We start from the raw sequence: 22,634 nt of genomic DNA on the forward strand, positions 1-22,634 counted from the left end.
GATACTGAGTTCAGAACTGGCTTGCGGCAACAACTCTGGCTGGAAGTCTTGAGATCTGGTTTCTAGGATTTCGGGTCTGCCACGAGCTGGCCAAACGTGCCAGGGATAAACCAACATTTATTTGGAAATGAAAACCACTGAACCTACCTGTTTTAAAGGGGCACAGGTAGAAGCAGTCTCGTTTTCAGTCCAACAAACAACATCATCCCAATTAACATGGAAAGGCTGAAAGATATTGGGATGGGTTTGGGTTTGGGCAGATGGGCCTCACCGGTCCAGGGGTAAAGCTTGATTACATCCTGCTGTCCTGGAATCCTGTTCCTCTAGAACACTCTTCCTCCCTCCCTTTCCCCACCACCTCTTCACTGCCAACTTGTTTGCATGCTAATTCTTGTCACCCTGTGTCCCTAGTAGGGCAGGGTGATATGGCTTAGTACAGTGTTTTGCGCACAGTAAGCACTCAGTAAATACGATTGAACGAATGAATGGCTTGGGGTTGGAAGACTGCATTTCCCTCTTAAGCAAGAGAAGTCAGTTAAGGCCTAGTGGATTAGGAGCACAGGCCTGGGAGTAGGGAGCCCCAGGTTCTAGTCAATCAGTCCATCAGTGTGGTATTTATTGAGTGCTTACTGTGTGCAGAGCACTGTACTAAGCCCTTGGAGGAGTACAGGGTAACAGAGTTGGTAATAATAGTAATAATAATGATGGTATTTGTTAAGCGCTTACTATGTGCCAAGCACTGTTCTAAGCACTTGTGTAGATACAAGGTTACCAGCTTGTCCCACGTGGGGCTTACAGTCTTAATCCCCATTTTCCAGATGAGGTAACTGAGGCACGGAGAAGTGAAGTGATTTGCCCACGGTCAAACAGCAGACAAGTGGCGGAGCCGGGATTAGAAGCTATGACTTTCTGACTCCCAGGCCCGTGCTCTTGCCACTACACCCCGAGGAATCCCTATCTGCCACGTTAATCAATCAACAGTATTCACAGAGCACTTACTGCTGTCAGAGCACGGTACTAAGCGCTTGGAAAAGTACAGTGCAACAGAGTTGGTAGATGTGATCTCTATCCACAAGGAGCTTACGGTCTCCATGGGGAGACAGACATTCAAATAGATCAGGAATAGAACAATAGGGTAAATAACAGTGTGGCTGAGGGGAAAGAGCCTGGGCTTCGGAGTCAGAGGTCATGGGTTCGACTCCCGGCTCTGCCACTCGTCAGCTGTGTGACTGTGGGCAAGTCGCTTAACTTCTCTGGGCCTCAGTTACCTCATCTGGAAAATGGGGATTAACTATGAGCCTCACGTGGGACAACCCTGTATTACCCTCTATCTCCCCCAGCGCTTAGAACAGTGCTCTGCACAGAGTAAGCGCTTAACAATTACCAACATTATTATTATTAAATAATAGAGTAACGCTTGCTTGTTGTGTGACCTTCTGCAAGTCACTTAACTTCTCCATGTCTAAGCTCCCTCATTTGTAAAATGGGGATTAAATACCTCTTCTCCCTCTTTCTTAGGCTGGAAATCCAAGGTGGGATAGGGATTCTGTCCAATCTAATGATCTTGTACCTACCTCAATTTCTAGCACAGTGCTTGGCACATAGTATTTGCATCATTATTATAAGGGGATGCTTAGGAACCAGTGTTCTTAGATAGGACTGACACACACTCCCAAAACATTACTCTTGTCTGCAGGATGTGGTTTAGTTTGTCCCCCGTGGGGCTCACAGTCTTTATACCCCATTTTACAGATGAGGTAACGGAGGCACAGAGAAGTCAAGTGACTTGCCCGAAGTCACACAGCTAAGTGGCTAAGCCGGGAGTAGAACCCACGACCTCCGACTCTCAAGCCCGTGTTCTTTCCATGAAGCCAAACTGCTTCTCTACTAGTGGAGCTGGTCAAATCCAGCCCCGGGAGGCTTCATCCCAACCTGGTCAGGGTTGGGTCAAAATCAGAACTTCACAGTAAAAAAGTATTTCAGAAACGCTGCTTTGTGTGTGCAGGTCCAGCCGTGAATGATCCCGGCCAAATCTAAAAGCTCTCTGAGCATTTTCTTCTTTTCAATACCTCATCCTTGGATCTCAGTGATAGGTGGTGAGGACAGATGAAATGAGAAGCAGCACGGCCTAGTGGAAAGAGCATGGGCCTGGGAGTCACAAGAACTGGATCCCAGCTTTGCCAGTTACCTGCTACGTGACCTGGGGCAAGTCACTTAACTTCTGTGTGCCTCAGTTTCCTCACCTGTAAAACGGGGATTAAAACCGTGAGCCCCATGTGGGACATGGACTCTCTGTCCAACCGTTTGTCTTGTATCCACCCCAGCTCTTAGTACAGTGCCTGGCACACTGTAAGCACTTTACAAATACCCTAAGACAAACAAAAAAACCCTTCAAAAAATGTTAAAAGTAAAAAAAAATTCTAACAAGCACAAGGTGGAATTTAGTTATTATTATTATCGTTGTTGTTATTATTAGATTAGAATCCAGCTCTTCTGATTTCTAGGACCATGCTTTCTTCACTAAGCCACACTACCTCCCAAGCTGCCATTTCAGTGCTTAGAACAGTGGTTGGCACATAGTCAGCACTTACCAAATGCCATTATTATTATTATTATTACTTAATCCGCCTCACAGCAATCGAGTCTTTAAACAATATAACGAAACAGAGTTGAGCCAAGTACATCACAACTATCTCTGAGAGGAAACGTTCTTGGTTTTGAAACAAGAACGTCAGTACATTCTGGCCTCAGAAGGAGTAGTTATTTAGGTAGCTAAATAAGGTCTACAGAACACACCTCAGTTACCAAGATCATTCGCTGTAGTTTAATGAGCTCCAAGCTCCTCCAGTGTTTTAGCTCATATCAACATTTTTTATTATAATTAAAACCCATCTCCCAAATACTTTCCTGAATGTAGGTTTTTTTGTTGTCGGTTTTGCTGTTCTCGCTCTCCCGAGATTCACGGCAGTCCCCCGGAGACTTGTTCCTCTCCCAAGAGGCCCAGGAGGATACGCAAAGTCTTCAGACTTGCAACACGGTTGGTTCCTGAAAACTGCCTCTCAGGTCGATGCGTTATCAATTCGGAACGAGTTTTCTCAGAGGAATGTTAGAAAGGGGGTTATTTCTACCAAAATTACCCAGAATGATGGGCTCAATTATATCGTTGTTCCGGAACAAACTTCCTGCATTTATACTGAGACAGAGAGTGTCCATGAGAGGGAATCTGGATTATTCCAGCAGAGGGAAAATGGCCCTGTGGACTCCAACCCTCCCCAGTGACTCTGCCTGGCCATCAGGTGACCCCCTTGCCTCTTCCGCCCGCTGCACTGACCTCCCACGCCCTCTTTAAACTTTCTCCCCCATTTCCTCCCCGCAAAACAAGGCCTTTCAAATTGCTTTCCCATTTCCCACGGCTTCCGTGCACGTCCCACTCCCACAACCCACAGCCCACAGTTGGTGCCCTAGGGAAGCCTGAACTGATGTGTTGTTCATTTGAAACAGGGTAAACTTCAGAAACCTAAGTGCCGTTTATCTTGACCTGAAGAGCCCGTGAGGCAGGCATTTGGGAAGCCGGCTTGGCTTCCGCCTCATCTTTGCCTTCTGTAAAATGGGCCGATTCGACGGGGAATAGGATAATCAGCTAAAAAGGCATCGAACTCCCCAGAGAAGGGTGACACAGTGACAGGTGACTCTTTCCCTTGACAGGAGGCACTGAATTTCTGTAAAGTCCAGGGCGGCCCCTAGTGGGAGGGAAGGACAGAGTTAGCAGCTTCAGAGCGATTTCCTCTCAATGATTTTCTTTCAGTTGATCTTTGGGCTGATTTTGATTCTGAGAGAGCGAGAGACAGGGCGTATACCTGTGAGCATATGTGTGTGTGTCTGAATATATAATTATAATAGTAATGTTGGTATCTGTTAAGCGCTTACTATGTGCAGAGCACTGTTCTAAGCGCTGGGGGAGATACAGGGTATTCAGTTTGTCCCCCGTGGGGCTCACAGTTAATCCCCATTTTACAGATGAATCCCAGCTCTGCCACTTGTCGGCTGTGTGACTGTGGGCAAGTCACTTAACTTCTCTGGGCCTCAGTTCCCTCATCTGGAAAATGGGGATTAAGACTGTGAGCCCCACGTGGGACAACCTGATCCCCCTATGTCTACCCCAGCGCTTAGAACGGTGCTCGGCACATAGTAAGCGCTTAACAGATACCAACATTATTATTATTAGATGAGGCAACTGAGGCCCGGAGAAGTGAAGTGACTTGCCCAAGGCAGCTGACAAGTGGCAGAGCCAGGAATTATATATATAATTATAGCTCTGCCACAGTCACACAGCTGACAAGTGGCAGAGCTGGGATTCAAACCCGTGACCTCTGACTCCACAGCCCATGCTTTTTCCACTGAGCCACGCTGCTTCTCATCTGCAAACCTATTTATCCTGTCCTCTCCATGTGGGACCTGATTGTCTTGTATCTAACCCAGCACATGGTTCATTGCTTGGCACATAATAAGTACTTAACAAAATACCATAATTATTATTATTATTATTATTATTATTATGAGAGGAAGATGGGCGACTAGTATTTTGTGTCCCCATTTCACATCAATCAATAAATGTTATTTTTTTAATGGTATTTGTTAAACACTTCCTGTTTGCCGGGCACTGAACTACACACTGAAATTCATGTTATAAATTGTATAATATAAAGGTATGGACATAAGGTAGAAGAGTCCCAGCTCCCTGGTAGCAGCGAGATTCTCTGAGGGCAGTTGGTAAGGAGGAACTTGAGATGCTTTTCTGTAGTCAGCCTAGTGATGTGGGCCTGAATCTCAGACCGCTTGCAGTAGAACCCCCCCGACCCCTGATTCTCACTGGCTCTGAAAATAAAAATAAAATGGGGAGATCCAGAGCGGCAGTCTGTCGTTTCTTTGGATCACGTCTGCAGTGTCAAATGCTGGGTTTATAGGATAATTATAGTAATGCTGCTATTTTGTAAGTGCTTGCTTTGTGCCAAGCATTGGAGTAGATACAAGATAATCAGGTCGTCCCCCGTGGGGCTCACAGTCTTTATACCCCGTTTTACGGATGAGGTAACCGAGGCACAGAGAAGTCAAGTGACTTGCCCAAAGTCACACAGCTGATAAGTGGCAGAGCCGGGAGTAGAACCCATGACCTCTCACTCCCAAGCCCGTGTTCTTTCCATGAAGCCAAACTGCTTCTCTACTAACGGAGCTGGTCAAATCCAGCCCCGGGAGGCTTTATCCCAGGATGGAAAGAACCTGTGACGTGAAGAGGAACCCAAGAAGCCAATGACGGGAAATGATTCCAACACACGCAGTCCTGGACTCCTCCTAATTAACTCAGGGTGGGGGACATTGGGCTAGGGAAAGAAGGGTTTCAACTGCTCCCTTAAGGAGTAGTCTCGTAAAACCAAGGCCTGCTGGCAATGGAGTAATAGGGATTGTTTACCCAGTGGTTGAGTTTCCATGAAGAAAATAAACAACCAAATCCAAATGTTTCTTAATGGGCCTAATAAGATTGGTATCATCAGTCAGATAATGCAGTGTGGATCTAAAGAGGCCTTGGGTTCTAATCCCCGCTTCCCCGCTCCGCCACTTACCTCAGTGTGAACTTGGGTGAGACCCATAACTTCTCTGTGCCTCACTTCCCTCATCTGCAAACCTATTTATCCTGTCCATAAATAACAATCGATAAATGTTATTTTTTTAATGGTATTTGTTAAACACTTCCTGTTTGCCAGGAGCTGAACTACACACTGAAATGGTTACGAGCTAATCAGGTCGAACACAGTCGATGTCCCTCATGGGGCTCGCAGTCTTAATCCTCATTTTACAATTGAGGTACCTGAGGCACAGAGAACTTACGTGACTTGCCCAAAGACACACAGCAGACAAGTGGAAAGCTGAAATTAGAAACCAGGTCCTTCGGATTCCCAGGCCCGTGCTCTATCCACTAGGCCACTGTGCTTTTTGAACACTTACTGTGTGCAGAGCACTCTTCTAAGAGCTTGGGAGTGCAGTACAGCAGAATTGGCAGACATGTTCCCCTGCTGCTGTCTCTAATTCCTCTTCTCCATTTCTCTCCCTGTCCCCCTCCAATCTGGCTTCTGTCCCCTCCACAAAAACTACCCTGTGATCTCCTTCTTGCCAAATCAGTGCCTGGCACATTGTAAGAGCTTAACAAATGTCATTATTATTATTATTATTAAATTCAGTGGCCTCTAACTCCATCCTAAATCCACCTCAACCTCTCAGCTGCCTTCAGCACTGTTGACCACCCCCTTCTCCTGGAAACATTATCCATCCTTGGCTTCCCTGACAATGTCCTGCCATTCTCTGCCACACAGAGAAGCACTGTGGCTCAGTGGAAAGAGAGCGGGCTTGGGAGTCAGAGGTCACGGGTTCTAATGCCGGCTCCGCCGCTAGTCAGCTGTGTGACCTTGGGCAAGTCACTTAACTTCTCTGTGCCTCAGTTACCACATCTGTCAAATGGGGATTAAAAACCTGTGAGCCCCACGTGGGACAACCTGATCACCTTGTATCCCCCAGCGCTTAGAACAGTGCTTTGCACATAGTATGCACTTAACAAATACCACAATTTATTTTTTATGTCCTCTCCTGGTTCTCCTCTTACGGCTGCTCTCTTCTCTCTGACTTTTCATTCTCCGTCTCCTCCACAGGCTCCTCTTCTGCCTCCCACCCCCTAACTGGGGGAGTCCCCTGGCTTTGCCAAATGCTTGCTGTTTTACCTTGGGCAAGTCACTTAACTTCTCGGTGCTTCAGTTGCCTCATCTGTTAAATGGGGATTAGGACTGTGAGCCCCATGTGGGATGTGGACTGCATCCAACCCGATCAGCTAATATCTACCCAGCACTTCTTACAGTGCCTGGCACGTAGTAAGTGCTTAACAAATACCATAAAAAAAGAGGAAAGGGTGGGTTTTAGCAATGTTGTGAAGGCTGAACAGACAGGATCTGGTGACAGATTTAATATGTGGGTTGAAGGAGATAAATGAATCGACGATAACGTCAAGTGCGGGGACTTGTGAGATAGGGAGGATGGTGGCAGAGCAGGATTAGAACCCAGGTCCTTCTGACTTTCAGGCCTCGGGTCTATCCACTAGGCCCTGCTTCCCAAGCATATCCTATCCCACATTAATTACTGCATCATTCTGCAATGTGTTATCCCACCGCCTGCCCGCTACTTAACCTCCACGTGAATATGGTATCATTTTGAATTCAATATCCTGGAGACCAGTGGCCCCCCAATGTCCCCCAAGAGTTAGTTCCCTGCTCAGGACTGACTAGATTCCTGAGGTCTACTTGGCCCTCAAATTGGTCCTAGCCCAGCATCTGGAGGCAGGGTGGTCCTTTGGTCTTCCAGCCCAGTGGTCCCCGTGGCCAAGTCCCTCCCTTTGGTGATGTCCCAGCTGCTGCGTCAGCTCCCACGGCCCTGTTCCTTGGGAGACTGACCTCCCAGAGCCACCCAAGGCAGAGCGTCTGAGAGGGACCTGCCCCTGGCCCCCATGCTGCTGGATAAATCCACTACTTCCAACTCCATCGCACCTGTGGGGAGAGTTTAGGGAATTACCATCCCCCGGGGAATAATGGAGAGGGAATCAAGTGTGGTCGTTTGCCCTAGTTCCAGGGTAGGGCTGTGGGGAGCGAGGGAGAACTCCAAAGGTGAGCAGGCTTCACTGGAGAGGCAGACACCTGAAAATACTACAGCAATGCCCTCTGGCTTTGCCGAACCCCCAGAGAGGGGGGCACTGACACCTGTGAGTCTCCAGATGGTCATGCTATTTGGTTCTGCTGCGAGTGTGGGGCAAAAAAATGTCCTCTCGGGCTCTTCTCTGTACATAGCCATAACTTACGTCCATATCTGTTGTATTCTCCCAACTCTGAGTACAGTGTTCTGCACATAGTAAGTCCTCAATAAATACCACTGATTGATAGCTGTAGCTTGTATTGTCTGTCTCCCCCTTCCCCCCCCGCCGGACTGTAAGCTCACTGTAGGCGGGGAATGAGTCTACCAACTCCGTTGTACTCTCCAAGGCTCTTAGTACAGTGTTCTGCACACAGTAAGCACTCAGTCAATATCATCAATTGATTCTCTGGCCAGTGTTTTTCTTAATGGTATTTGTTAAGTGTTTACTATGTGTCAGGGTAAGTACTGGGGTAGATACAAGATAATTCGGTTGGACACAGTCCCGTTCCCACAGAGGGCTCCTCACGGTCTTAAACCCCCTTTTACAGATGAGGTGATCGCAGATATGTAAAGTGACTCGCCCAAGGTCGCAGGGCAGACTGTGATTAGAACCCAGGTCCTCCGACTCCCAGCCTTGTGCTCTTTCCATCAGGCCGCATTGCTTCTCACGGCGTGAGTTCCCCACTAGACTATCAGCTCTTTGAGGGCAGGGATAAAGTTTACTAACTCCACTGTACTCTCCTAGGCACTTACTACAAGACTCTGCCCAGAGTTAAAACGCAATAAATACTCTTAGTTGATTGATTTTCCAAGGCCCTGCCCTGTACACTCCCCAACTTCGCCTCTCTCCTCCTCCAGCCCAGCCTTCTCTCTCCTCTTCACCTCTCCCACTCTTGCATCCAAGTTTCCCTCTGCCCCTGTTTCCCTCATGCCTTTATCTTGGGTTAACTTGGACTCCTCCTTATCCCCAGCCGCCCAGGTTCCCATCCCCCCACTTCTTTTTGCCCCCAATGCCTCTCCATCTGTTTCCCATCCTCAGCCCTGCCTCCCTCAGCCCCCCACACCCCTATCTCTCAGCCATCTGGCCTGCTTTTACTCTCTGCACGGAGTCTCTGGCAACCCTGCCCCGTCTCCCACCGCCCCCCTTCTCCTTCCTGCACAGCCCCCGCCCACTCTCTTCTTCACCTCCCCCCATCTCAGGATGGGCCACTGAAGAGCTGATTTCCTTTCAGGGAGGGAAGAAGGGAGGGATGAAGCTCAGAGCGACTTTCACCCAGCAGCAGCAGACTCTCCCGGCTGAGCACCAACTTCCACGTTATTTAACCCGCTCTCCCCCTGTGATCCAGCTGTGCAGAAGCTCACCACAGCTGGCTCCCCTCTGCCCTACTTGAGTTCTTTGCCTGCTGGCTGCTTTTCTTGAACTCCAGATGGCTTCCCAGCAATGGCCCCCAGCAGGACTTTCCCGCCTGCAAGCCTCCCCGCTCCAGCCATCCCCCTTCCCCCCTCCAAGCCCCACCCCCAGCTCCCTCAGCTTTGGCTGAAGGCAGGAGAGCGGGAGCAGGAAGAGGGGATGATGGAGAACTGGGGAGTAGGAAGTCAAAGTCACCGTCTGCCTCAAGAGCAACAGAAAGATCTCGAGGACTCGGAGCGGGTATCCGCCTGATGATTTCTGTCCCAAGGGTGACAGTTGTCATTATTATGGTATTTGTTAAGCAATCTGCCGGCACTGTACTAAGCTCTGGGGTGGATACAAGCAAATTGGGTCGGACACAGTCTCTGTCCCATTTGGGGCTCACACTCTCAATCCCCGTTTTACAGATGAGGTAACTGAGGTCCAGAGAAGCGAAGTGACCTCCCCAAGGTCACACAGCAGACAAATGGCAGATCCAGGATTAGAACCCATGACCTTCTGACTCCCAGGCCCGGGCTCTATCCGCTACGCCAAGCTCGGTCTAAGAGGTTCAATCCATCGCTCAGTCATCATCGTCAGATCTTGTGATCCTGTCTGGTGGAGCTGGGAAGAGAATCTCCAATTTAAGAATAATAACCGTGGTATTCGGGAAACACTCACTGTGGGTCAAATACTGTTCTAAGCCCTGGGGTTGTCGATAAAATACAAGCAAGATCAGACCCAGTCGCTGTTTCTCCCGGGGCTCGTAGGCAAAGGGGGAAAGTGAACAGGTAATTTATCTTTGTTTTACAGATGAGTAAATGTAGGCACAGAGAAGTCAGGGGACTTGCCCAAAGCCACACAGCAGGCAGAGGAGTTGGGATTAGAGTTCAGGTCTCCTGATACTCAGGCCCAGGCACTTTTCAGTGGACCATATTGCTTCGTCTTGAGATCGTCTCCCTGCCTCTATCCAAAACTTATCCTTCAATAATAATAATAATAATGATAATGTTGGTATTTGTTAAGCACTTACTATGTGCAGAGCACTGTTCTAAGCGCTGGGGTAGATACAGGATAATCAGGTTGTCCCACATGAGGCTCACAGTCTTAATCCCCATTTTACAGTTGAGGTAACTGAGGCACAGAGAAGTGAAGTGACTTGCCCACAGTCACACAGCTGACAAGCGGCAGAGGCGGGATTCAAACCCATGACCTCCGACTCCCAAGCCCGGGCTCTTTCCACCGAGCCACGCTGCTTCTCTTCTTCTGCTTCTCCCCCGATTAGACCGTAAGCCCGTCAAACGGCAGGGACTGTCTCTATCTGTTGCCGACTTGTTCATCCCAAGCGCTTAGTCCAGTGCTCTGCACATAGTAAGCGCTCAGTAAATACTATTGAATGAATGAATGAATGAACCATCCAGGCAGATGGCAGGAGGGTTCGGGGCAGGGGTGGGTGGGTGGCTCATCCTTCTGGAGTCAGAGGGACCCAGAGTTTCTAGGGTCTCACACACTTTCTGGGTAAATGGGAGTTGCCTTCGTTGCCTTCGTTTCTCCCGAGACTTTGCTTTGGGTTCCCTCAACCTGGGGTTGAACTTGGATTCTTTTCCTTATCACTTATCACTTATAAATCACTGCCTTATTAACTTCTCCACTTCTTCTCTCTTTTCCCTCTGCTGGGGATTTGATGGACAAAGGATTCATGTTGAGTCCAGGCCAGCCTGCAGTTAAAGAAGCGGCGTGGCTCAGCGGAAAGAGCACGGGCTAGGGAGCCAGAGATCATGGGTTCAAATCCCGGCTCCAGCGCTTGTCAGCTGTGTGACTTCGGGCAAGTCACTTCACTTCTCTGCGGCTCAGTGGGAAGAGCCTGGGCTTCGGAGTCAGGGGTCATGGGTTCGACTCCCGGCTCTGCCACTTGTCAGCTGTGTGACGGCGGGCAAGTCACTTCTCTGTGCCTCACTTACCTCATCTGTAAAATGGGGATTAAGTGTGAGCCTCACAAGGGACAAACTGTATCTCCCCCAGCGCTTAGAACGGTGCTCTGCACGTAGTAAGCGCTTAACAAATACCAACATTATTATTATTATTACCTCATCTGCAAAATGGGGATTAAGACTGTGAGCCCCATGTGGGACAACCTGAACACCTTGTATCCCCCCGGTGCTTAGAACAGTGCTTTGCACATAGTAAGCACTTAACAAATGCCAACATTATTATTATTATTATTAAACCAGGGTGCCCTTGGGAGCTGGCTGTTTTCACAAGTTCACTTTCTAGTGCTCTGAGACCAGCTTGTCCCCTGGCCTCCAGAAGCCAGAGATTTACAGTGGCAGGGTAGCTTGGTGGTGCCTCCTGGCTTATTAGGGTGCTGTAGCCCGTGGCCCCTTTCTGTTTGCCTTTGTTGGCTTGTGGCTGGCTCCTCTCCTAAGCCACCACTGGTTGCTGCTGGTCTGTACTGTCATCCTAGAAAAATGAGCCTCCCTTGGCTCCCCACTCCTCTGCTTGCTTCATTCAATAGTATTTATTGAGCGCTTACTATGCGCAGAGCACTGTACTAAGCGCTTGGAATGGACAAACCGGTAGCAGATAGAGACAGTCCCTGCCCTTTGACGGGCTCACGGTCTAATCGGGGGAGACGGACGGACGAGAGCGATGGCGATAAATAGAATCGAGGGGATGAACATCTCATTAAAACGATAGCAAATAAATGGAATCAAGGCGATGTACGTCTCGTTAACAAAATAAATAGGGTAATGAAAATATATACAGTTGAGCGGCGAGTACAGTGCCGAGGGGAGGGGAAGGGAGAGGGGGAGGAGCAGAGGGAAATGGGGGGAAAAGAGGGTTTAGCTGCGGAGAGGTGAAGGGGGGGTAGAGGGAGTAGAGGGAAAAGGGGAGCTCAGTCTGGGAAGGCCTCTTGGAGGAGGTGAGCTTTAAGTAGGGTTTTGCTTCTCCTCCTCCTCCCCTTCTTCTTCCTTCTCCTCCACCTCTGTCCCTCACCTGAGCTGGACAGAATCCTTCAGAAATCCCAGCCCCAAGGGACTCTTTGAAACGATACAGGGTCGGTGTGTAGAGTACGTCTCCAGAGTTATAATGATGCTATTTAAGCACTTACAATGTGCCGAGCACTGTGCTAAGTTGTTGGGGTGGACGTAGAACAATCAGATTGGACACAGTCCCCGTCCCCCAGGAGCTCACAGTTAAGGAGGGAGGGAGAAGGGGAATTGATCCCCATTTAACAGACGAGGAAATGGAGGCACAGAGGTTCAATCAATCAATTGTATTTAATAATACCGCTGGTATTTGTTAAGCGCTTACTATGTGCCGAGCACTGCTCTAAGCGCTGGGGGAGATACAGGGTAATCAGGTTGGCCCACGTGAGGCTCACAGTCTTCATCCCCATTTTCCAGATGAGGTAACTGAGACACCGCGAAGTCAAGTGACTTGTCCAAAGTCACACAGCTGACAGGTGGCGGAGCCGGGATTAGAACCCGTGACCTCTGACTCCTAAGCCCGTGCTCTTTCCACTGAACCCCGCTGCTTCTCTAGTGAGTGCTTACGGTGTGCAGAGCACTGTACTAAGTGCTTGGGCGAGTACAATGTGGCAAAGTTGGTAGATAGGGTTCCCTGTCCACGACAAGCTTACAGTCTAGAGGGCAATGAAGTGACTTGCCCAAGGTGCACCCACCCAGGCTGGGGCTTCTGGCCGACTGGCTTCTATGCCACCCATTGGACTCAGTGTCCCATTCCCTGCTCTCTGGACCTGAGACCAGCTCATTCTGAGCAAACTGATCTCAGGCTGGGAGGGAAGGGAATGAAGAGCGGCACGGCTCAGTGGAAAGAGCCCAGGCCTTGGAGTGACAGGATCTGGGTTCTAATCCTGGCTCTGCCACTTGTCTGCTGTGTGACCTTGGCGAAGTCACTCAACTTCTTTGTGTCTATTACCTTGCCTGTAAAATGGGGATTAAGACTGTGAGCCCCACGTGGGAACGGAATGCGTCCAACCTGATTGGCATCCCAGTGTTGAGTAAAGTGCCTGACACATAGTAAGCAGTTAACAAATGCCACTGGAAAAAGAAGAAAGCAGACATTCGTTTGGCCTCTTGTGTTTTCCATCCTGGATTTTGGCCCTCCTCGGAGGGGGTTTGCAGCAGAGATGACAAAGAAACCCAGGGTGTTTTAATAGGCAGGCAAGTCTTCAGGAAGTGTTTTCTGTGTGGTTGCAAGAAGTTTTTAACCTCAGAACTTGAGAAATCCTCCACATATTCCTTCCCAGTAAGGCTAGTTGAGATGGAGTGGCGGTTTGGGAAAGGGGCTGCGGCTTGTGGAAAGAAAGGGTCAACCCAGGAGAGCTTCTCTGAAAGGACCAGGAGAATCAGGCAACAATCAGAATAACTGTAAGAATTGGTACGTGCTTACTAAGTGCCAAGCACTGTGCTGGATGCTGGGGAAGATAAAGAATAGTCAGATCAGGCACGGTCCCTTTCCCACCCAGGGCTCACAGTCCAAGGAGGAGGAAGAACAGGTATTTGCATCTCATTTTTCTGATGAGGCCCAGAGAAGTTAATTGACTTGCCTAAGGTCACTCCCCGTCTCAGGGTGGCACCTGGAGAGTTTCCGGTACATTACCGGTCTCGGCTACGGGAAGGAGAGTCAAGCAGGGGCCGACCCATTCCGTTCCTGGCTTGGGCAGGAGCTAGCGAGTGAAAGGCAATCTGCTACGAGGCAAAACTCACCCGCGCTGGGCAGCAGCGGCGTGGGAGAGAGTCGAGGGCGGAGACTCGAGTTTACCGTGCGGAGAGCGGCAATGGTAAACCACTTCCGGATTTTTACCAAGAAAACTCTATGGATCCGCTACCAGAACGATTGCAGGTGGAGAGCGGGGCGTCCCGGGAGAGATGTGTCCGTGGCGTCGCTATCAGTCGGAAATAACTCGACGGCATAAGAAATAAGACAAGGTCACTCAGAAGGCAAGTGATGGAGCCAGATTTAGAAGTCAGGTCTCCTGACTCCCTGTCCTGGGCCCTTTCCAGGCTACGCCCCTGTCCATCTGGTCCTAATCCTAGTCCTACAGGTCAAAGATCCCCCCCAGTGGAAGCCCACCCTCATGAAAAGCATCATGGTGTAGTGGATAGAGCACAGGCCTGGGAGTCAGAAGGTCATGGGTTCTAATTCTGGATCTGCCACTTGTCTGCTAAGTGACATTGGGCAAATCACTTCACATTAGAGAAGCGGCGTGGCGCAGTGGAAAGAGCCCGGGCTTGGGAATCGGAAACCATGGGTTCGAAGCCATGGGCAAGTCACTTCACTTCTCTGGGCCGCAGTTCCCTCATCTGTAAAATGGGGATTAACTGTGAGCCTCACGTGGGACGACCTGATGACCCCGTATCTACCTCAGTGCTTAGAACAGTGCTCTGCACATAGTAAGCGCTTAACCAATACCAACCTTTATCTCTGTACCTCTGTTACCTCATCTGTAAAATGGGGATTGAGACCCTGAGTCCCACGTGGGACAGGGACTCTGTCCAACCAGATTTGCTTGGATCCACCGCAGTGCTTAGTAAAATGCCTCTCACATAGTAAGCACTTAACAGATACCAGAATTATTATTATCATCGTTATTAAATGAGGGGAACTTTGGAGTTGAGGAGAAGACGAGTAGACCATCTAGCCTTGGGTCGGAATGGCTTTTCTCCTTCCTCTGTGGTTTAGCGTCGGGAGAGGAGCCGAGCTCCTTAGGTCACCTGTCTGTGAAGAATCGCGTCCCCTTTCAATCTCTGTTCTCTGCTCTCCAGGTGAGACCTGTGTGGGGCCGGCGAGGCACAGGGCTGAGCCCGGCTGGGGCTCGGAGGCTCCACGGCTCACTGTGCCCCAACCTGTCGCGAGCTGTGATTCTCTCGGGTCATTAGGGAAGGCCTGTGCTGGGCTCAGCGGAGGGCTCAGCGGAGCGGAGAAAGCCAGCAAGCGTGAGCCGCACTGTTGGGCTGTGGTTGCCATAGGTGCCGAGACCCCGACCATCGAATCCGATGGCTGATTGTCCCCTTGTCGTCTCTCCAACACTCACTCTGTCTGCTCTAGTCACTCTTGCAGATGCTTTCAATCAATCAGTGCTATGAATTGAGCACTTACTATGTGCAGAGCACTGTACTCAGTGCGTGAGAGTACAGTACGGCGGAATTAGCAGTTGCGTTCCCTGCCCGTAATGAACTTACAGTCTAGAGGGGGATTCCGACATTAATATGAAATAAATAATTTATAATATGTAATTTAGAGATATATATGTGAGTGCTAGGTGGTGAATAGCAAATGCCCAGAGGTCACAGATCCAAGCACACTGATGATAAAGAAGGGAGAGACGATGCAGAAGATTCCATAGATCTCACCCACCCAGCTTCTATGTTCGTTTGGAGAATGCTCTCTCCGAATTATCATCACAATCATAATTATGGCATTTGTTGAGCGCTTACTGTGTGCCAGGCACTGTACTAAGCTCTGGGGTGGATACAAGCAAATCGGGTCGAACGGAGTCCCTGTCCCACATGGGGTCCACTGTCTCGATCCCCTTTTTACGGATGTAACTGAGGCACAGAGAAGTGAAGTGACTTGCCCGAGGTCACACAGGAGACAAGTGGCCGAGCCGGGATTAGAACTCACGACCTTCTGACTCGCAGGCCCAAGCTCTATCCGCTATGCCATACGGCTTCCAGATCCAGAATCCACTGCCTTGAGGCAGGAGGGGGGACGTCAATCATACTTATTGAGCACTTAATGTATGCAGAGCACTGTACTAAGCACTTGGAAGAGTTCAGTACAACAAAAAACGGACGCATTCCCTGCCCACGAAGAGCTTACAGTCTAGAGGGGGAGGCAGACATTAATATCCCCTGAGAGCCGCACCCACCCCTGTCATTCGTTCTTCAGATACCTGGAAAGGGAGAGAATCGGGCCTGCCGTTTGTAAACTTACCGAGAGAGCTCATCAGACCCTCGGGCCCGCTACATACCCCAAATCCCCAGCTTCTGGTCCAGTTTAGCTCTGACCACTGCTTGGGTTACCTGGCTCCCCAATCCAGACTGGCTGGGAAGAGTCGGTAAAGTGCAGGAGCAGCGTGGCCTAATGGAAAGAGCGTGGACCTGACAGTCAGAGGACCTGGGTTCTAATCCTGACTCTGCCAGTGCCTGCCGTGTGACCGCTTTACTTCTCTGTGCCTCGGTTTTCCAACTGTAAAATGGGGATTAAATGCCTGTTCTCCCTCCTACTTAGACTATAAATCATTCATTCATGCAACAGTATTTATTGAGCGCTTACTATGTGCAGAGCACTGTACTAGGCGCTTGGAATGAACAAGTCGGCAACAGATAGAGACGGCCCCCGCCGTTTGACGGGCTTACGGTCTGATCGGGGGAGACGGGCGGACGAGAACGATGGCGATAAATAGAGTCGAGGGGAAGAACATCTCGTAAAGACGATGGCGACTAAATAGAATCGAGGCGAGGTACATCTCATTAACAAAATAAATAGGGTAATGAAAATATATACAGTTGAGCGGACGAGTACGGTGCCGAGGGGACGGGAAGGGAGGGGGGAGGAGCAGAGGGAAATGGGGGGGAAAAGAGGGTTAAGCTGCGGAGAGGTGAAGGGGGGACGGTAGAGGGAGTAGAGGGAGAAGGGGAGCTCAGTCTGGGAAGGCCTCTTGGAGGAGGTGAGTTTTAAGTAGGGTTTTGAAGAGGGGAAGAGAATCAGTTTGGCGGAGGTGAGGAGGGAGGGCGTTCCGGGACCGCGGGAGGACGCGGCCCGGGGGTCGACGGCGGGATGGGCGAGACCGGGGGGCGGCGAGGAGGTGGGCGGCGGAGGAGCGGAGCGTGCGGGCTGGGCGGTGGAAAGAGAGAAGGGAGGAGAGGTAGGAAGGGGCAAACCTGTATCTACCCGAGCGCTTAAAACAGTGCTTGATGCATAATAAGTGCTTAACAGACACCACGATAATAATAATCAAATATTAAAAGTGCACTGATACTAGGCACCCTGATAGGAAGAAACCTTGCATTTTCCATGAAGGTATTTATTGAGCATTTATTGAGCACCTTCTGAATGCAGAACACTCTACTGTACTCTTAGGAGAAAATAGTACAGTTAGGAGCCAGTATCCCTGCCTTCAAAAGAGTTTAGCAGGGGAGATCAACACTTAAATAAATGACAGGTAGGAGGAAGCAATAGGTTATATAAAATAGGTACACAAACTCTACTCGGGTCATTCATTCAATTCAATCATATTTATTGAGCGCTTACTGTGTGCAGAGCACTGTACTAAGCGCTTGGGAAAGTATCAAGTACTTTGGTACTTGGGCAGTGCAGTAGGGCCGGGGTAACAGGATAAAATTCATTCAATAGTATTTATTGAGCGCTTACTATGTGCAGAGCACTGTACTAAGCGCTCGGAATGTACAAATCGGTAACAGATAGAGACGGTCCCTGCCCTTTGAAGGGAGCACAGTCTAATCGGGGGAGACGGACAGACAAGAACAGTAGCAATAAATAGGATCAAGGGGATGAACATCTCATTAAAACAATAGCAAATAAATAGAATCAAGGTGATATGCATCTCATTAACAAAATAAATAGGGTAATGAAAATATAAAATGAAATGATAAAATGGAGATGCTTCCAAAAAGGGAAGAGCAAGAGCCAGGAATAATAACAATAATAATAAACTGTGGTATTTGTTAAGTGCTTACTATGTACCAGGCACCGTTCTAAGCGCTGGGGTGGTTACAAGATCTCAGGTTGGACACAGTTTCTGTCCCACATAAGACTCACAGTCTTGATCCCTATTTTCCAGTTGAGGTAACTGAGGAACAGAGAAATTAAGTGAGTTGCCCAAGGCCACGCAGCAGACAAGTGGTGGAGCCGGGACTAGAACCCAAGTCCTTCTGACTCCCAGGCCCGTACTGAATTCACTAGGTCATGCTGTATCCAGGTGTTCTGGGAGAGTGTGGTCTGAGGCTCTGGGCCCCCCCGGGATAGACCCTCCCAGTCCAGTCATTCACGTCATTGACATAGCATCGTCTAGCACAGGCTTAGGAGTCAGGACCTGTATTCTAATCCTGCCTCTATCAAGTTATTGCTGAGTGACCTTGGGCAAATCAATTTGCTTCTCTGGGCCTCAGTTTCCTCAACTGTAAAATGGGGATTTAATACCTGTTCTCCCTCCTACTTAGATTCTGAGTCCCTTGTGGACAGGGACCCGATTATCTTGTACTAACCCCAGAGCTTAGAACGGTGCTTGAAATAGTAAGTGCTTAACAAATACCAAGGTAATAAGTCAAATAATAATAATAATCCTGTCCAAGCAAGGAGGCCCATGCAGCCTGACCCCTGACCCTATGGGGCCCGCCCTGCATTTGACCTTTCCCCTGGGCTTGGCAGAGGCAGGAATTGGCCAGATACGGTGGGAATTGGGTTTGGAGGACATTAAATCTACCAGGCCCTGGGCCTGAGGCCACCCTCCCCAGCGGTCGCCAATGCCATCCAACCCCGAGTTTGCACAAATGAATCCCAACTCCGGAAAGTGTGGTTTTTTTTAATTACAGTGTGGAGATCACTCTCTCTTTCCCTCTCTTCCCTTCTCTCTCCTCTCCCGCTCCCTGCTCTCTGGAATATGTCACTTTTAAGGATGATAATCAGAGTCCTCTCCCTCATCATCCCCGCAGACCTGCCCCACCTTCCAGTAATTTACATTTGATGCCACTATAACTATGTTCTACAGGGGGACATAACTTGTCCTTGGCTACAGAAGAAAAGAATCACAGGCAGAGATCTTTTGTTTTACGGTATTCGTTAGGCACTGTCCTAAGCACTGGGGTCGATACAAATTCATTAGGTTGGACACAGTCCCTGTCCCCTGTGGGGCTGACAGCCTTAATCCCCATTCGACAGATAAGGAAAATGAGCCACAGAGAAGTGACTTACCCAAGGTCACACAGCATTCATTCATTCATTCAATCGTTATATATTGACTGCTTACTTTGTGCAGAGCACTGTACTAAGTGCTTGGGAGAGTACACTGTAACAGTAAATGGACACATTCCCTGCCCACTCGGACCTTACAGTCTAGCGGGTGAGATAAACTTTAATATAAATAAATGACTGATACGTACCTAAGGGCTGTGGGGCTGGGAGGAGGGATGAATAAAGGAAGCAAGTCAGGATGACAGAATGGAGTGGGGGAAGAGGAAAGAAGGGCTTAGTCAGGGAAAGGCCTCTTGGAGGAGATGGGCCTTCAATAAGTCTTTGAAAAGGGAGAGAGTAATTGTCTGTCAGATTTGAGGAGGGAGGGCATTCGGGCCTGAAGAAGGATGTGGGTGAAGGGTCGGTGCTGAGATAGGTGAGATCGAGGCACAGTGAGAAGGTTGGCATTAGAGGAGTGAAGTGTGCGGGCTGCGTTGTAGTAGGAGAGTAGCAAGGTGAGGTAGGAGGGGTCAAGATGATGGAATGTTTTAAAACCAATGGTGAGAAAGTTTTGATGCGAAGGTGGATGGACCACCAGTGGAGTATCCTGAGGAGTGGGGAAACATATCCTGGAACATTTTTATGGAAAAATAATCTGGGCAGCAGTGTGAAGTCTGGACTGGAGTGGGGAGAGACAGGAGGCAGGGAGGTTGGCGAGAAGGCTGATATAGTAATAAAGGCAGGATAGGAAAGAGCAGATTTTAGTGATATTGTGAAGGTGGAACATGATCGACATGTTCCCTGCCCACAGTGAGCTTACAGACATTAATGTAAAGGATTAAATTACAGATATGTACATAAATTCTGTGGTGAATAAAAGAGAAGGGTGAATAAAGGGTACAAAACCAAGGGCAAGGGGGCTGCAGAAGGGAGTGGGCGAAGAGGAAATGAGGGTTTAGTTGGGGAAGGCCTTCAATAAGGCTTTGAAGGTGGGGAGAGTGATCAACTGTCAGATTTGAGGAGGGAGGCGTGTTTCAGGCCAGAGGCAGGATGTGGGTGAGAGGCTGGCGGCGAGATAGATGAGATGGAGATCTTCAGAAAAGAACCCCAATTGTTAGGCCCTCTCTAACAGCTTTGTTTCTCATGCCTAATTTTGCAGAAAGAAGGGAGGAAAATTCCTGAGGAGAATTTGGGATCCAATTCAGGGTTGGAGCAGATCGCAACTGCGGTTGGGGAAGAGGAAATCATCAGAACTATTTGACTTCCCCGGCAAGGCCTTGGGGAAAGATCACCCACCTGGGAGTCAGAGAACCTGGGTTCTAATCCCGACTCTGCCACTTGCCTGCTGTACGATCTGGGGCAAGTCACTCAACTTTTCTGGGCTTCAATTTCCTCATCTGTAAAATGGAGGTTCAGCATGGCTCAGTGGAAAGAGCACGGGCTTTGGAGTCAGAGGTCATGGGTTCGAATCCCAGCTCTGCCACTTGTCATCTGTGTGACTGTGGGCAAGTCACTTAACTTCACTGTGCCTCAGTTACCTCATCTGTAAAAATGGGGATTAAGACTGTGAGCCCCACGTGGGACAACCGGATTCCCCAGTGCATAGAACAGTGCTCTGCACATAGTAAGTGCTTAACAAATACCAACATTATCATTATTATTATTACCCATTACCCCTCCACACTAGACTGTGAATGGGTGACAAGGACTGTATCACATCTGATTGTATCTGCCTCAGTGCTTACCATTGTGCTTGACCCAAAGTAAGCACCTCAATTATTAGTAAATAAAGAAGCCACAATCTCTTCCCTTGAAGAGCTACAGTTCTGACATTCAGGTTTTGCTGTAGTTTCCTGAAGCCTAAGTGCAGTTAGATGGAAGTGATTCTAGCACCAAGGTTTGGGTGGCATGAAAGAAGCTCAGAGCTGCCTACAGAGTGAGAGGCAAGATGAGAGCAAAAAATATGCTCCCAAGCACCTGGTACCATGTTCTTCCCACAGTAAGTTCTTAATAACAGCGTGGCTTAGTGGGCTTGGGAGTCAGAGGTCTTGGGTTCTAATCCTGGCTCCGCCACCTGTCAGCTGTGTGACTTTGCGCAAGTCACTTAACTTCTCTGTGCCTCAATTACCTCATTTGGAAAATGGGGATGAAGACTGTGAGCCTCACCTGGGACAACCTGATAACATTGTATCTCCCCCAGCGCTTAGAACCGTACTTGGCACATGGTCAGCGTTTAACAAATGCCATTATTATTATTATTGTTATTATTAATAAATGCTGTTGTTGACAGTGATGACTTAGATTTGGACTCTGGAGGGGGTTAAGAAATCAATTGATCAATCAGTCAATGATATTCACTGAGCATTTACTGTGTGCAGAGCACCATACTAAGTCCTTGAGAGAATGCAATATAATAGAGTTGGTAGACACATTCCCTGCCTGCAAGGAGCTTATATTCATTCGTTCATTCATTCAACTGTATTTACTGAGTGCTTACTGTGCGCAAAGCGCTATACTAATCACTTGGGAGAGTAGCTGTAACAATAAACAGTCATATTCCCTGCCCACAATGAGCCTACAGTCTATAGGGGGAGGCAGACTTTAATATAAATAAATAATTTAAGGATATATAAACACGTGTTGTGGGGCTGAGGGTGGGGTGAATACGAAATACCCAAAGGATACAGATCCAAGAGCATAGACAACGAGGAAGGGAGAGGGAGAAGGGGAAAGAAGGCTTAATCGGGAAGGCGTCGTGGAAGACGTGTGAACTGAATAAGGTTTTGAAGGATTTGAAGGTGGGGGGGGTGGTGATCTGGTGCATATGGAAAGGGAGGGTCGCCAACAAGATAGAAAAGATTGGGACACAGTGAGGAACCTGGTGCTGGAGGAGTTGAAGTGTGTGGGTTGCAATAAACCCCTCCGGACCATAAACTCATTGTGGGCAGGGAAGATGACTATCGACTCTGTTATATCATCCTCTCCCACGAGCTTAGTACAGAGCTCCGCACACAGTAAGTGCTCAATAAATACGATTGATTGGTTGATTGAATGGGAGGTGGAGAGCCATAGCTGCTACCAATGGGTTTAGTCTCCATCGGATCCCGGGCGAAAAGCACCGGTCCACCTGCCCAGAGCCTAATAGCTTCCGAATGCGACCAATGGAGACGAAATAGTAAGCCTGGTGAGAAATTAAAGGGGGCTTGTCTCTGCCTTCTTGGCCCTCAGGATTTGGTTTATCATGGCAATCGGGGCTCCCTGGCTAGTCAAACAGGGCCGGAGGGTGGGAGAGAGCACCGCTGGAAAATGTGAGCTGAACCCTTGTGCATTTGGCCACACAGGTCGGATCCTCACTGTCATTCCCTTTCTGACTACAGGCTCGCCCCAAAGGTGAAGGGCTGACTCCGTACCAGGGCAAGAAGCGGTGTTTTGGGGAGTACAAATGTCCCAAGTGCAAGAGAAAATGGATGAGTGGAAACTCCTGGGCCAACATGGGCCAAGAATGTATCAAGTGCCACATCAATGTGTATCCTCACAAACAGGTAAGAGGTCAGCCGGTCAGAGGGGTGTTTGGGGA

At 49.0% G+C, this 22,634-nt stretch overlaps 1 protein-coding gene across 2 annotated transcripts in view; it reads left to right on the forward strand.

Annotated features, from left to right (window-relative positions):
* Nucleotides 1-22,634, forward strand: part of ZCCHC24 (zinc finger CCHC-type containing 24) — a 156,866-nt gene that overhangs the window by 119,523 nt on the left and 14,709 nt on the right. For both annotated transcript variants that reach the window (XM_029061089.2, XM_029061091.1), the window contains exon 3: nucleotides 22,435-22,599. In XM_029061089.2, coding sequence (XP_028916922.1) covers nucleotides 22,435-22,599 — 165 coding nt within the window. The remainder of the gene's footprint in view (nucleotides 1-22,434; nucleotides 22,600-22,634) is intronic.

Source organism: Ornithorhynchus anatinus, chromosome 3, assembly GCF_004115215.2.
Source record: "Ornithorhynchus anatinus isolate Pmale09 chromosome 3, mOrnAna1.pri.v4, whole genome shotgun sequence".
NCBI lineage: Eukaryota > Metazoa > Chordata > Mammalia > Monotremata > Ornithorhynchidae > Ornithorhynchus > Ornithorhynchus anatinus.